This window comes from Thermobia domestica, chromosome 6 (genome assembly GCF_964235325.1).
Source record: "Thermobia domestica chromosome 6, izTheDome1.hap1.1, whole genome shotgun sequence".
Classification (NCBI taxonomy): Eukaryota; Metazoa; Arthropoda; class Insecta; order Zygentoma; family Lepismatidae; genus Thermobia; species Thermobia domestica.
In genome coordinates, this window is record NC_137459.1 from 68,310,581 (window position 1) to 68,326,985 (window position 16,405).

General features: G+C 36.2%; 1 protein-coding gene across 2 annotated transcripts in view; it reads right to left on the reverse strand.

Moving 5' to 3' along the window:
* Positions 1-16,405, reverse strand: part of LOC145688044 (adenine DNA glycosylase-like) — a 68,267-nt gene that overhangs the window by 26,128 nt on the left and 25,734 nt on the right. For both annotated transcript variants that reach the window (XM_081761742.1, XM_081761743.1), the window contains exons 7-9: positions 7,022-7,149; positions 4,816-5,129; positions 2,302-2,349 (exon numbers count right to left, since the gene is read on the reverse strand). In XM_081761742.1, coding sequence (XP_081617868.1) covers positions 2,302-2,349; positions 4,816-5,129; positions 7,022-7,149 — 490 coding nt within the window. The remainder of the gene's footprint in view (positions 1-2,301; positions 2,350-4,815; positions 5,130-7,021; positions 7,150-16,405) is intronic.

Sequence of the window (16,405 nt, forward strand, 5' to 3'; positions counted from 1 at the left end):
ATGGACTGGAATTAACGGCAGTATAAATTATTTGACCTAACCATACATAATAACGTAAACAAATTTCACACCAAGGTATACCATAAAGATACAACAGACACACAATACACACATGCAAATACAGCACACTCAAACAAAACGGGAGCTAACATTTGGAAAAACTTTTACAGAGCCTCAATTCACTGAAATCGACTTTTTATTAAACATCAAAAATAAAAATGATCAGTGTTCACACTTTGGAAAACTGGTTACATTAGGCTCAAACGTCGCTCAAATCGGAGAGTATCAAAACAAAAGACAATACTAAGAAATGAGTAGATATGCCTTTATTTCATTCGGTTTCAAACAAACTACAAGAAGTTTTCTGAAATCAGAGTTTTGACACGGCATTAGTGATCTCCCAAAATAGAAAATCTTAACATGCTATAAAACTTTCACTTATCCGCTGAACTTCTCATGCATCTATGACGTTTCACGCACATGTATAGACACATATAAGCATAACAGAAAAGAATACACATTAAACTGAAAGGACATAATCCTTGAGTGCCAAATACAACAATGTCCCAACACCAAATCTTGCGAAACACCTAAAAAACTCAACATCGATAAAGTTGAGGTGATCAAAAAAGTTCTTTATTGTTCGTGGAAAGACATATCAAATCTTTTTCATTCGAATGAAGGAATCAAAATTAAATTCGGACGTAGGAACTAGACGGAAGGAATGACATCATTAATACTTTTATCGTTGTTTCCAACTATAGAAGTAAAAACACAAGGATTTAAGAGTTGTATAGTGTGAAGTCTCAAGTAAGTAAATGAGTTAGTTAGATTGTTGAAGTTCAGCATCCCTTTTTAGCACCAAAGCTGATGAAACGTGGACCTACAGTTTAAGGCGGAATCTGTAGCACCGTAAAGCGTTCGATGTTCTCCTTCCGGGAATGTAACCAGGAACCACGTGCATTGAAGGTGAGTGTGCTAGTCACTAAACAAGCAGCGAAGGTTCTCAAGAAGTTAGTGTTTACTAGTGTAAACGTGTAACGCTTTTAGTTATTACATATGTAATTCTCATTCCTTTTTTCTCCGTCAAAACTTTTTCTCTTAACTATGTCAACAATATTGACAATAGTCAGCAAAATTTCAAGATTTAATATGATTTTTGAACAAATCCGTAACTGGATACAGAAAAACAAGATGAGTACGTCTGAGTCTGTTAATATCGAACCGTTTCGCAATTTCATATAACCACTGTATTCTTCCAAGACAATGAAAATTTTCACGATAGATTATTGACTCTGTATGCGGCACCATCTCAACAAATACACTCACAACATTGGAGCACTTCACACCCGATTGTCAAAGTACCAACGGCATGACTAAACAGTTTCATACTTCGAGAAACTTCTCTATTGAACTTTGGAACTAATACAAGTTAGACTGTAGCAAAAACCATGAAAAAGTTCCCGGTTCAGTTGTCTTTGATCTATGTTCCGTTTTCACCAAATAAGGTGACGGCAAATTGAGAATCATATTTCTCTTAGAAATGCAGTTTTCTGGTTTTGCCACATCAACATTCAGGTAACACTGAATCTGTACACTTCAGCGGCTTTGATTTCATACATTAAACCACGATATTTCGTTGACAATTTTCCTTTTTTCGTATTGACAGCATGAAATACAGTGTAGGTATCAGACCACTGATCTTGGTGTTCAAAATCCATACAGAAAGGGCTCTTGTTCAATAGCTATCATCTTTCAGCAAGCTACTTTGCATTTAATAAAATGATCACCTGCTACCTTCTTCCAAATTTCTATAGATCTCAACCTTGAAAGATTTGTCTGTTATAAAATTTTATCCCTCCGTTATCTTACTCTTTTTCCCTCTCTTTTCCAGATTTCCCTCGAAAATATTTCTTTAATCTGCCATACTATGATTTTCCCACTTGCAGGAACTCTGCATATTAGATATGTAAACCTGCCAAGAAGTCACCTTTTTCTTCTGTATTCTTGACCTACCATTTAAAGTGGAATCTGAACCATCACTGTAGTGCGTTCGAAGCTCTACAACTGGGAATCGAAACCTAACATCTTGCACCACAACATTCCCATTTTTTATATTATTGTATTGAAACCGATAGATAAGAAAAAAATAAATAATGTGAGACATTTGAAATAAAAATTGAATAGCGTAACATTGATGATAAATTAGGAGTGCTCCTCGAAAATGGGAAAGAAGGAAATCCCTATCTATTTATATGAATAATACTTGACCACTCTAATTATTACTAAAGTAGAACATACCATATCAAACAAGTTGCAGGTCACTTTCGACGAAAATTCCTTGTAAACCTGTAAATGAAAATTGAAATACAAAGTTCACAATGGACAGGTAAATAAAATTAATCTGAAGCAAAATATGGTCTTTAATTGTTATTATCTAGTTTTATTAATTATGAAACTATTTACTTCTATGCTAATTACTAATAGTGATTATGACTTAATGCTATTATCGTTAAGGTTAAATTAAATGTAACAAACAAAATGGATAACAATGATAAATTATGTACTAGTATAATAAAACTCGTGCGTGTAATTAAATAGGTAAGGGAGGACGGTAATAGACAGAAGATAAATAAATAGGCATGCACCAGCCTTTTTTATATATTTTAACTAGTATCGCATCGTAGTTTGATAAAAAAAAAATAATAGAATTGCTATGCAAACGAGAAAATTGTAATGTAACGCATCTATGGTCATTAATTTATTTCCGAAATGAGATTTTATTTTTTTATTTTATTTTTTATCATACAGCATTATAATACAGCTTTTATTTCATGATAGAATGGTCCTTTTATGGTCTTACATACTTGCGATAAATCTCTCCTCGGAAACAAGGGACACTTATCTAACTAATCTCCCTTCCCTTTTGGTGCCTTTCTGGTTTTCAATACATACCAATCAACTATGTACAATACACCCTACTACTAAAGAGCTGGCCGTAAAATTGACAACAAACAGATCACGTGCACTCCAACATTTTATAGCGCATATAAATAAAGCACCTCAATGGGTTTTCGAAATTCAAGACAACAGGTCACTTTTCGGGAATTCGATAACTAGCGAAAACAAGAGCTCGCTTTTCTATTCTTTTATTGTTTTAAAGCTCTGGAGTACAGAGTTCACAAATGATATCTACTACTTATTTCATAGCATTGATCGGGAAATATTCTTTTGCTACGTCCTTCTGCTTTTCAATGAAGTGGCAAAAGAAGTGTTTGGTTTACGGTTTAAAAAAAATGAAAAAAAACAAACTTGATCCGCGCATCATTTGACTATTATATAAGTCAGGAAATAAATATTTGTGTGAAATTAAGTTGTTGTGCTTTATGTTATAAAAATATAGGTTCATTTCGTGGACTGAGTAATGTCAATTCCCCACTTCTTGATGACATTACAGATTCAGCACTTAATGAAAAGCTCCATGTGAAAATATTAGATATCAGATACGATTTTAAGCAATCTCTAGAATGACAAAGTTAGTATTTTATATAAATCTACATATTTATTACTTTTTCTCTACTTTGCTTTACATAATCAAAAGTGTTTGTTATATGAAAAACATTAATCTTCTCATTTCACGTCCACGTAAAACAGCAAAATAAATAAATAATTTTAATTTTCATTGCTGTCAAATATGAGATACAAGTTTATAAATAAGTTGCGATGCAAATTTAAATTCGGTTTGCAAATTATTACTCAAAAAACAAACTGAAAAAAAAAGCTGGTATGCATATATGTTTTGCTGCGAATGACATGACAAAAACTATTGGACAAATTTAAGTTAAATTTTCAGCAATGTCTTTATAGAAGTCATCAATAACGTAAAAGGTCAAGCAAGGATTACTTGAAATGTATGGACAATTTAACTACTGTTATATATTCATTTTGAAACTTGGATATAAAAGCATTGCACAGACTTCCGAAATTCTACTCCGGAAGGAGAAGGAAGAAACTAAAGTATTACATATTTCTTCGAACCAGTTCAACATAAAATCACGAAACTTGGTATATGGGGCTTTTTTTATAAACAGAATACACCCATGTCATTCATTTGCGCGAATTGTGGAAGTCCCACCCCGAATATTTGGAACAAAGGGAACATATTCTTCAATATGGACGGCGCATAGGGAAAGGGGAAGTTTGCTCTTCGTGAATAACTGGATTAAGGTGATTTTGCATTGGGGAAATTTTGGAGTTCTACTAAAGTTGAACTCGCGTCAACGAGTTTTCCGGGACAAAACCCGGAGAGTTTGACTATGTTTCAAACGTTTTCCTTTAATTTTATCCGTTACCGTGCGAATGATGAACATCAATTGAATGAAAATGAAAAGTTCTTGTGCTTGCATTCTGTTTGCTTGTATGAATACTTTCGAACATCCTGCTCCAAAAGATCGTACTATCTTCTTGAAAAAAGACTAAAATTATACTTTATGCATTCTCCTTTTCCAACTTGGAAAGAATGGCCGACTTCATAGCGTTCCAAAAATTTTAAAATATCAAAATATAATAAATACTTCTAGTTGCTTCAGTTATTAAGAAACTATTAACAAAACATATTTTATACCTAACCCACTTTTGAACGAAATAGTATGAAAAATTATTAGACAATCTGTAGCTGTGTATAGGTACATCATAAACTACCATTTAAAATATAAAGTAAAGCATTCGAACTCTAATACGAGATAAGATTTAAACATAAAATATTAATTTTTAACACGTCTTAAGCAGAATTTTTAAAGTCGTGCCAGTACTTACATTTAGCATACACGTAGAAAGGGCAGACGATGCAAGCTGTTTTTCATTTAACCACTGACAACCTTGGTAACCTTCAGGTGCCTTTAAGTTTTTACTGTCTTTTACTTTCACACCAAATATTACATTGGTCTGTTTGATGTGAGAAAAGATGTGGACTTTATTTCCATAATATTGATGGCTAATGATGTTATTCTCGTCCAAGCCGTACTCTTCCAGGAACATATCTTTCATATTATCAAAAAGAAACTTCTCATTGCCTGCTTTGGGCTCATTAAGTATGATACTAGGAAATTCCCATAGGTTGGCCAACAGTCCTGAAAGATATATACCATATCGACAATTAGTACAAAAAAGATGTAATTGGTTTATAAGCATTTATTCACAGATACTCAGTAAAATCTGTCATCACCTACCCATATTAATAAGATTGTAAACATACATTCTTGATCTGATTTTTCTCTATAGGTCTTAATGAGCATTTCATAATGTAGCAAATCATGTGAACTGCCTGGAATATAGGAGCACGCTGGTTTAGTGGTAAGCGCTCATCTCTGCTTCACAGAATCTCTGGTTCGATACCAATACATATGATTTTCGTATTCGTGAATTCTTACGGGGTTCTCTCGGTTCCTTCCACTCACTCTACTATTTTTTTTTTTTCTTTATTTATTGGGAATCATCTCCTTTAGAATAGATAGGATAATTGTAGGACGTTAAACAAAAGATTTAATCTCATCTGTGCGAAATATGATACAAGTTGTTTCCTGTAATCATTTTTACTTAAGGTACAAATGGCCTTTGAAGAACTAGCGCTTAAAAATCCAAGGTATGAACACCAAATAGTTCACTCTTAGTAGACTAATAACAAAATCCACAGTTGATTCAGCCCCATGCATTGTTAAAATAGCCCGAACTCACTTTGTACTGCATATTGAAGGATACAAGGCAACTGCATGCCTAACTGTTTTGCTCCCTGCTACATTTACCACATTCATTCGGACAGCATTCACAAAGAATTTAGTAGACGTGGTTTAAAACAGTGAAAAATTGTATAGCATGACTTGGTATACTTACTCTGGCCACTCAAATTCTGTGTGTTTTATCTCGTTCCATCATTGGTCCCAATCATGAAGCCCATTTTTGATGAATTAATATAGACATATAAATTGGACAACAGTGAAACAGAAGAGAAGAATATAACTGACAAGGTTTGGATTTGAAAAAGATCAAAATTATGAAGTAATACACGAGTGTTTCTGAACTTGTAAGCTTCACGTATTCTTTTATAGTTAAAGACAGCTATACCAGAAATCAATATAGCACTGGAATGCAGGCATACATAAGAGTAAAATATAAACAGTAATTAGAAACTCAAGTTACCAATCATTTCTTTAATTTTTCAACCTTTACACTTCTCACCTCTGCTGACGAAAAATTATAAAAGGTTTATAGTTTCATTTTATAATGTTTCTTTCTAATTGCTAGTAAGTAGTTTGCATTCCATGCGCGCGTCTGGGTTCCTTTGTACCTATCACATGTTCGATAAAACTGTAGTTATTGTATACCAATTGAAACAAAACAAAACGTACATGTATTTCTACCGGGCGTTTTTGAGCTCTTACGGCACACGTCAAAAAATGTATTCTATATTCCAAATTTTGAACCACTGCACTACATTATGAGGCGACTTTTCAAGATTAAATACTATGATAAACTCAACGCATTTTCTATGTTCTAATGCATATAAATTTGTGCATAATAGTAGAAAGTAAAATCTAAAATAGCAATATATGTAGGCGAAAAAAATGTTCATATAACAGAAATTTCACAACCCACGAAAGCTGAGTTGGCAGCCAGCTATCTTGTCCAGTAAATATTTCTCTTCTCGGAAAATAATGTAACTTTTATTGTTGTTTTATAATACGTTAATAGTTGTTTCTTTATTTGTACCTACACATAATTGATAAGCACTTATGTTAATTATGTCGAAATTATTAATTATTTCTTCTGTTAATTATGTCGAAATGATTAATTATTTCTTCTGTTAATTATTTCGAAACCAAAACAACTATTTGCGTGTGCTTTCCAATAGGTTAATTTAATCCAAAGTTTTGAAGTAAAAAGTTATACAGGTTTGTTTGGGATTGTATATGTCCACAACATATATGATAAATAAAAGAAAATGTAGAGTATGTTGCATTCTTACCAGTTTTTGGCCTTTTGATTAGAAAAAACTCCAAGCCTTTATTCTGTCGATAAACAACACAAACCATAACCCACTGCTTCCGAGGTTCTGCTTTTTTTGACTTTTTAGGATAATTCAATACTCCAAGTCTAGAAGAAAAATATATAGTGAGTACTTAGTTATATATTTTATTAATCAAAATGCAATATAGTAATACAGTGAAAGCATCAAGTATGAAACAAGTTTTAAAATATTAAAACTTTTCTTTTATTACAATTAGAGGATATACCCAGCTGGAGAGTTATGAAAGATGATGATTGTTATTTTAAACTTTTTTTTAATATAATTTTTTAAAAGTTTTGGATTGTAGTGATTTTACAAAATGGCATTAAGACGAAATTTTGTAAATTATTGCAGGAGTGCCGCACAGGTTCATTGGTTTTGTGAGAAAATAACAAGAACTATTTTTTATATAGACTGTTATTGCGCTTATCCTCTATCTTGAAAACTTTTTTTCACACTGTATTGTCACAATCTGCAATAAGAACGTAATATATATATAACCCATTGTGAACGAACTGTTTTCAATTTAAATTAAGTCTGCTGATTATTTGCTTGGGAATTATATTGCTAACCTTATCCTAACAGGCTAATACATCGAAGCAAACCGTACTAATACATCCTATCACATTGACTCGAATAGAAACTATCCAAACAAACTATTCTGTATTGTTTCCATGCACTTCCGCCTGATCTTTTTAAAACTAATTATGTAATTTAAAATTGGAATGTAACACATCAAAATTGCTAATACAAATCATGCCACTGCTCCAGTACAATTAGCTGTCAAATTTGTGCTGTTAACTAAACACCCCGTAAAGAAAATATCAGCTTACTTTTTTTTCTTTCTTCTTCCTGTTTCCAAATAATTTCTTAAGAACAACTTAACAATGCCAAAGGAGAAAAAGTCTCTTTGCGTTAACTTATGCAGTGAGCAAGTAATCTATAACTGAAATAAAGTAATATCTGCCAATTTCAGATCTCTGACTTTTATGCCACTCACGTACCAACACGTGACCCGTTATTGTAGGATCAAAATACCGAATAGATAATTAATTATTTTTTAGCTTCAGTTTTTCAATTAAAGGAAGAACCGTTTTAACACATCAACTTCTTGTAAACCCTAAAGCATTTTTCTACTCCTTATTTGTTAAATTTATTTCTGCAGCTTCCGTTTGGGACCTTACAAGAAAACCAAGAAACGGGCTGCAGTAAGAGCCATATAGTAAGAAATTTTTGGTTTGGAAAAGACTTGCTTGTCATTCATCTTTAGCTATACTGTATGTCTCACATGAATTTAGATATTACAACTGGATCTGAAATACTTTTTTCCGTATCTTCACTTTTAAAACTGATAAAAATATGTGGCTAACCGCCATAACCTTCTTTACAACATTTAAGGTCACACGTAGCAAATCCTAATGTACCAAAGGCAAGGGTGCAAAAACTCTCAGTTCTTTTATTTTTCCTTGCGCATACTTCTAGAATTAACCTGAAACTGACCACAGATTTCAGTGATGGAAAATCCCAATGTGGATCCAAACTGGGACCAGGGGATTAAAAATAAAATAGCAGAAAACAATAACTAACTAATTAACTAACACTATGCCTATGGAACCCGGAGGTTCAATGCCGCGTTCGCAAAAGCTCTCCACTGACTTCTATCCTTAGAAAACTGGATCCAAAAAATGAAATTAAATTTTTGAGTTTTACGTCCCACGGTTATGCCGGTTAGGCTAAAGGAGACGGTGATGATGAGAGATGAATGAAATGGTGGAATGAAGAAAGTGGGAGGAAACGGGAGAACCCCGAGAAAACCCACGCACACGGTGTTTGTCCACCACAAAGTTCACTTGGCGGGAGCAGGGTTTGAACCCGAGACCCCTAGCACCAGAGGTGAACGCTCTACCACTGAGCCACCGCGGCCCCCCAACTGGATTCAGTTTCTGCTTTGCATTCCTATTTCTGCAAGATCTATCTTAACATTGTCTTCCCACCTGCGCCTAGATCTTCCTAATGGTCGTTTTCCGATTGGTCTTCCAGAGATTTTTGAAAGTGTTCCTTCTTTCTTCCATCCTGGCTACATGACCTGCCCACCTAAGCCTCCTAGACTTGGTGACTCTAACAATGTTTGGTAAATGGTATAAATTATGTAGTTCCTCGTTATGAAGTTTTCGCTATTCCCCATTCCCGTTCCTCTTGGATCTTCGTCTCAGGATCTTGTTCTCAAATACTTTCAGTCTTTGTTCTTCCCTTAAAGTAAGCGACCATGTTTCGCAACCATACAGCACAACCATGTTTCGCAATAAATAAATAAATAAATAAGTAAAAGGCATAAGCTTATTTAAGGTGCCATCCTGTTGTTTGGTTTATGAAACTTCAGCCGGTCAAGGTGACTAGTTTTTTAACCATAATATTCCTATGCTATATTAGCACTGCACCAGACTACTGATTAAATCGAGCGAAATGAAACAAAAATTTTCCCTATATAGATGGTAATCACAAAACAGGTAAAACAGCAAGTTAATGATTATAAGCTTCTTGCTATACTTTAACAGTAAATTGTTAGTTGAAGTGAGCGTACTGCATACTATTTGCAGGTTCAGTGTCTACATCAGTCCCAAGACTTCTATTCTGGAGGCTGACGTCCAATCAAGGAAGGTATGAGTATGACTGGAGAAGGCCCAGGCGAATTTGATGGGTTTCGAGACTGTACGAGTAGTTCCAATGTTGGTTGACCACAATTCCATACTATAAATCAAAATCAGATAAAAGGTTGAAGTAGTGGTTCATAGAAAATTTATTGCTTCAGCAGTTCTATGAATAGACTAACATATGACGGGACTATGCGAAAGCCAATGACAGTGTCCTTGACTTGAAAATAGTTGTTATTCTCAAAAGCGAAATTGTTTAGGGAGTAGAACAAGTTGAACTAGTTGGATCAGGAGTTATGTGTGGAGTTTAGAAGTTTGGGGGCATATTTAGGATTTTTATACGATATTGGGGCTACAGGTGAGTGCAATAAAGTGTATACTACAGTGATGTCTATGGAGTGTAGGACTGTATTTGATGGCAGAGGTTCGATGAATGAGAAAATAAGAAGCGGTTTGAAAACGGTATAATGAAAAGGCCTGGATGTGAAGTCAAAAGTGGTCGTCGAGGAAAGCGTGCTTGATAGGACAGCCCACACTGGAAGTGATGGAGCTTTCTGGATTGGTGGGTTTGTGAACTTTTGGTAGGAGACATGATTTTGGAGTTTTAGGATTACAGTGAAAACTGGTGGTTTAAGAAAGGCTTTCAAAAGAACCATAAATTTAATTAAATTTTAGTGAAGAAACGTAGGTGGATTCTTGGGCTCTAATCCTGAGTTGTATCATAGATGCGGTTAGAAGTTGTAGGTCTTCGAGTCGGTAGTTTGAGTTGTTTATCTGTCAAGTAAACTTACTACTGTATTCTATCAATCAATCACACTACTAACAAGACTAATTAATTCTATCTAGGATATACACGTTTACTCTAAATTTGTCAAATTCACTTTATCGCTAGTATCACAATATTACAAAGATTATTTAACGTACATAATAATTATACAATATATAATATGGAATTCCTTCCGTTTCTTTATCGGCTATTACACAATGAATATAACATTTTTCACCAACAACATCCACTTCCCCTTACATGTGAAATTAATTAATGTTACCTATGTAATCGTATTCCAATCGCTTGGAAGACTTTCTTATTCTCTCGGACCTCCTAGGTTCGCCACTTTTACTTTTGAGATTCTCAGCCTGAAATAACACTCGGCTATCTATTTTATTGTCCCTTCTCTCCAACCACTCATCAAGTGCCGGAAATTTTTTGTGTTTATGTACTACTTCGTTCATTCCTCATATATGAATTACAAACACATTCGTCCCAATTTGCCTAAACACAGAACCTTTCGAGAATTTCGAAAACTTACACCCTAGATTTGTTACCCAAACAGTGGAACGAATCTCTTATAATTTAGACTTCCTGGGCTTAATCGATTTCTTTGCCATCTCACCCCCTTTTAAACTAGGGTAGTCACAATTCTTACTCCTTCCTTCATTCCTTTCGGCTTTTGCAGTATCATCACCATCAGCTCTCAACGTTTATAAATTATACCAGGGTTTAGGAAAAAATCTTAGAATGAAGCTGAGGAGATAATTTCTTACTCGTGAGTATTTGTGTGGAACACATATAATTGATGCCCTTCAACCAACCCAACATGAATAATTCAAAATCATCAGGCATTTAGCCACGGCACGACTAATGACGGTGAGGAGAGAACGCAATATCTATCTTACTGCATTTGGCAGGATACGAGTCTTCACTGGACTTTTGTTGTTGTTGTTGTTGATTGTTTTTAGTTAGGAAGCTGGATTTATGTCGGTTCATTTGTGTTGCAATGGGAGAGAAGGGAACAACGACAGACAGGTTGCTGTTCGGGAAGGAGGGTGGCCCCCACCCCTTATCTACACACTTAAATGCATTTACTGTTTAGTCTTTTATGTTGTCAACACTATTAACTCTTCATTCGACCACATCAGCAATTATCAATGTTCTTAGGCTCCTCATACAAGGTCTGTCCCTACATAATGCGCCTATTTTTATTTTAAGAAATTTATTGAACCGACTCGTACAATTACTCAATATTCTTCGAAATACATCCCTCCTGCTTCAACACACTTGTTCTTACGCGATTTCCATGCTTTATATGCGTCTTGGAAGGCCGTCACAGGGATGTTCTTTAGTAACCTCGTCGTAGCCGCCTTGATGTTCTCCAGGGCCCCCAAATGCTGTCCTGGGGCTGGTGTTAGGGGTCTCGGGTTCAAACCCTGCTCCCGCCAAGTGAACTTTGTGGTGGACAAACACCGTGTGCGTGGGTTTTCTCGGGGTTCTCCCGTTTCCTCCCACTTTCTTCATTCCACCATTTCATTCATTACTCATCATCACCGTCTCCTTTAGCCTAACCGGCATAACCCTGGGACGTAAAACTAAAGATTTCATTTCCAAATGCTGTCCTTTGAGGGATTTTTTAATCTTCGGAAACAAAAAGAAGTCGGGAGGGGACAAATCAATACTGTAAGGTGGCTAGGGAAGCGTTGAAATGCCGGCCTTGGTCAGGTAGTCGATCATCACAAAGGTGGTGTGGCTGGGAGCATTGTCATGGTGCAGCTTCCAGGAATTTTTGATCTCGCGCCTGACGCGGTTAACCCGTTGCCTTTTCAGTACTTCGACGTATAGTTTGGCGTTTACTGGTTATCCAGGTGGGACAAATTCAAAATAGACCACTCCCTTGGACTCGAAAAAACAATGAGCATTGCTTTGACCTTTGATTTGCTCATTTTTGCCTTTATTGGGCGTGGGGACGACGTCGTGTGCCACTCTGCGCTCTGCCCTTTTGTTTCTGGGTCATATTCGAAGATCCAAGTTTCGTCACCACTTACCACATTGTCCAAAAAAGTTTGATCGTCCTCACAACACTGCAACAATTCTTGACACACTTCCTCTCGATTGTTCTTTTGGCAATCGGTGAGCACTCTCGGGACAAGTTTGGCACACACCTTCCGCATTTGTAAAATTTCTGTCACAATCTTGTGCACAGTGGTCTTCGGAATGTCAAGCATTTCTGATATTAGGCAAACACTCATTCTTCCATTAGAGTTCAACAATTTGCGCACTTTTTCAATCGAACTTTCATCTCGCAACGTTGGGGGGAGACCTGATCGTTGTTCGTCGGCGACCTCCTCACGACCCTCCTTGAACGTTTTATGCTACCTTTTGCACTGTGAATATGACATGAACTCCACACCAAAAGCCTTTTGAAACAACTTAAAAGTCTCTGACGTTCTTTTCTTAAGTTTGAATCAAAACTTTACCGCGTATCGTTGCTCGAGAGTATTTTCCATCTTGATTTTGACCGAGCACTTACATAAGGGTTCACTGAAACAGGCACTGTGACTCTCCAGGAGGTCGGTGCCGACTGACGCTGGTCGCGTGATGTTCCCAAGACTCCACCCACCCTTCCGTGCAAGCAGTGTGTGACGGATAGTCACGGCAGAAGAAAATGGGTCGCATTAATTTCGGGACGGACCTTGTACTTGCTTGAGAACACACAATCTATAAGAGTGCATTGAACAACACCTTCCGAATGAGTATTTTCAAGATCCTTTTCTCGGACTTCTGGAAACAGCCTCCTTGGTCTTAATCATCTATAGAAACTCCACCCTACAACTCTCTTTCTCATATAATTATTTATATTCTTTCAACCATTTTGGATTTTCTATATTTTATTATTTAACTTTTATTACAATTTCTCTCACTGTTACTATATTTCATTTTATTACTTCTTTTCTACTTATTTCTCTCGCTCCCTCTATGACGAAAGCTTATAACGTGTTTTATTTTAATTATTTTGAGTTTGTATTACAGGGGAAGTTAAAAATTGCTTATAACTTGTATAATAACTAATTGATTACATGGAGTGTTGATGGGGACCTCAGACTAATATAATTTGAGTGCAAAATTAAAATTCCAAATAGGAACCTGCAGTGTCCACTAGGTTTTGCAACGCTTGAGAACATTAACTACTGATTTATATAGAAGTGCGATTGCATATTGATAACTATATGCCGAATGTCATTCTCCAAGTAATCCCGATTTTGTGGCTTGGCGTGTGATAAAGCTCTCCCTTAGCCCAGCCTTACAGAAAATAGTCTAATGAAGTCAGAACTTCGTGGTGGCCACTCAGAAGGACCACGACGACCCATTTAACGTCCCAGAAAATGTTCATTAATTCAGATACAGATGCCAAGAGCAAATTGAGGCGGGGAACCATCTTATCCCGGACAGATGTAAGTCATACCTCATTTTCTAACATTGTAAGGTATCACTACGCACTCATCAACGGACCACAACCTGTCATGCCTCAGCATTGTGATCTATGGGTAATTTTGTGCGTTATGGACAGTGAACCCCGGAACATCTCGTGCCCATAATTTTGACAATTCACCTCCCTCAACTATATTGTTTGAGCAAATGATATGAAACAACTCTGGTCAGTATCTGTGGTCCCAACATTATTATATACTCTATTTAACGACTACAATCTTTCGCCGATAATTCTGAATAGTAATGCTATTTCCATAGACGAAATATAATTCAATTGTTACAGATTTGATTGATTTGATTTTCAGTTTAGCGTCCCTTTCAATAGCTGGGCTATTATTGTTAGAGAGGGTCTTACCATGTGGTGGATTAGAACACTTCCCATAGAGGCCTAGCGTGTAGACACTTTTGTACTTCATGTGCATATCAGAAACAATTCTGATGTTTTTCTCTGGATCGAACAACGACTACTGATAAATATACCTGTAACTACCAGAAATCCCCCTGTCATTAGCTCGAAATGGCAATTTTGATGTCCTTGGGTGCACTGCAGCAGTAGATCTATGCTTCGTACTGTGAGACTAGCGGAGTTTGCTTACGCAGTGTTCAAAGTTGCGCCAGTTTTAGTTATATTCTACTCTTGGAAAGATAAGCATAACAATGTGGTTAGATTTCTACTTCTGTGAAGATGATGTTTTTCTCTGGATCGAACAACGACTACTGATAAATATACCTGTAACTACCAGAAATCCCCCTGTCATTAGCTCGAAATGGCAATTTTGATGTCCTTGGGTGCACTGCAGCAGTAGATCTATGCTTCGTACTGTGAGACTAGCGGAGTTTGCTTACGCAGTGTTCAAAGTTGCGCCAGTTTTAGTTATATTCTACTCTTGGAAAGATAAGCATAACAATGTGGTTAGATTTCTACTTCTGTGAAGATTTTTATCACTTTAAGAAGAGAGTTATAAATAATAAAATACTCTTCATCTATTATTATTTACAAAAGTTACGAATAATTTTCTGCAGTTTCTGTCAATTCTGTATTTTTTGTATATCAACTTATTTCTATGCCCACTTCGGGACTGTCAGAACAAAGCAATCGCAAAAAAAGTTGAGGGGAAAATTAGTTACGGCACTGAAGAGTTTATGGTTTACTCCGTATTTTGTAAAACATTGGACCTACGGTTCACAAGCCCCTCTCTTCGCGAACAAAAACTTTCCCTCAACATTGAACGATATTTCCGGGTACGAACAACGCACATACATGCTTGTATCCATAACCTTACGAGCTCTTGTGGCTTAACATTATTTGTCAGTGTGTTGTGTTCAAAAAATTTGTTTTATGTTCTTTTGTACTTCTTGTGTTATTTGAATCCTCATTATTGTTCCTAAGAAAAAGAAGAAAACCATTAATGATAGTAGCAGTAAGAAGTCTACTATTTTGAAATCCAGCCGTCTATAGGTGCAATAATGTGTTGAAAGCTAAACTGCCTGTAATGTGGAGTGCCAATAACAAGGCGTGGATAATATATATTTTATTTCTATATTTTTCGCCACAGAAAAAAAAACCTCTTAAAATGTAAAAAATACATATAAATATTTATCTATTTAATGAAAACGCTTGGAGTTGGAAACGGTCAGGGGGCAAACGCAATGCCGAGTTGTTGGTGGTAGGTTAGTGAAAACTTCGTACAACGTGAAGACAGATAAAGGCTGTATCTGTGAACTGAGCAGACGGTGATAGTGTAAAATAGGTGAACTTTGAAATTTCTAAAGAGTGCAAATTGTTGGCACTCGATATGTGGTGCGAGGGTAACGAACGTGGCAAATGTGTTGGATGTATCGCGAGGAACAATGTCCAGCCTATGAACTCATGGCAAATACACATCAGTACAGATAAACAATGGTCGGACGTCGAAAGAAGTATACGATCCGCAGTGTTTCCGCCCAATCGTGAAATATGGCGGCAGCTCTATGATGTTGTAGACTCCAACATCCTAATTTTCAGTGAGTTCTGTGCTGACTATTACCGATCGCGTCACTGCCCATGATGATGTCGCCATTTTAAAGAACCATGTGCATCCTATGACCCAGATGTTGTTTCGGGAAATGAAGGTATATTTTAGGGTGAATAATGCTCTCATTCACACAGCTGGACCTGTTACGGTGTGCTTTGAATAACATCGAGATTATGTTAAACATCTCTCCTGGCCCACCCAATCCCCGGACATGAACATAATTCGACATTTATGTTCCGTTTTGAAAGCACGAGTCCAGTACCGATTTCCACCTCCATTTCTCTCATGGAAATGAGTAATGCATTGCACGTGGAATTGTATAATATTCCACTTGCCACCATTCACGACCTCTAGGATTCCATTCAACGTCACATTAGATTGTTCTGAGGGCGAAAGGGAGTTCTAATACCAT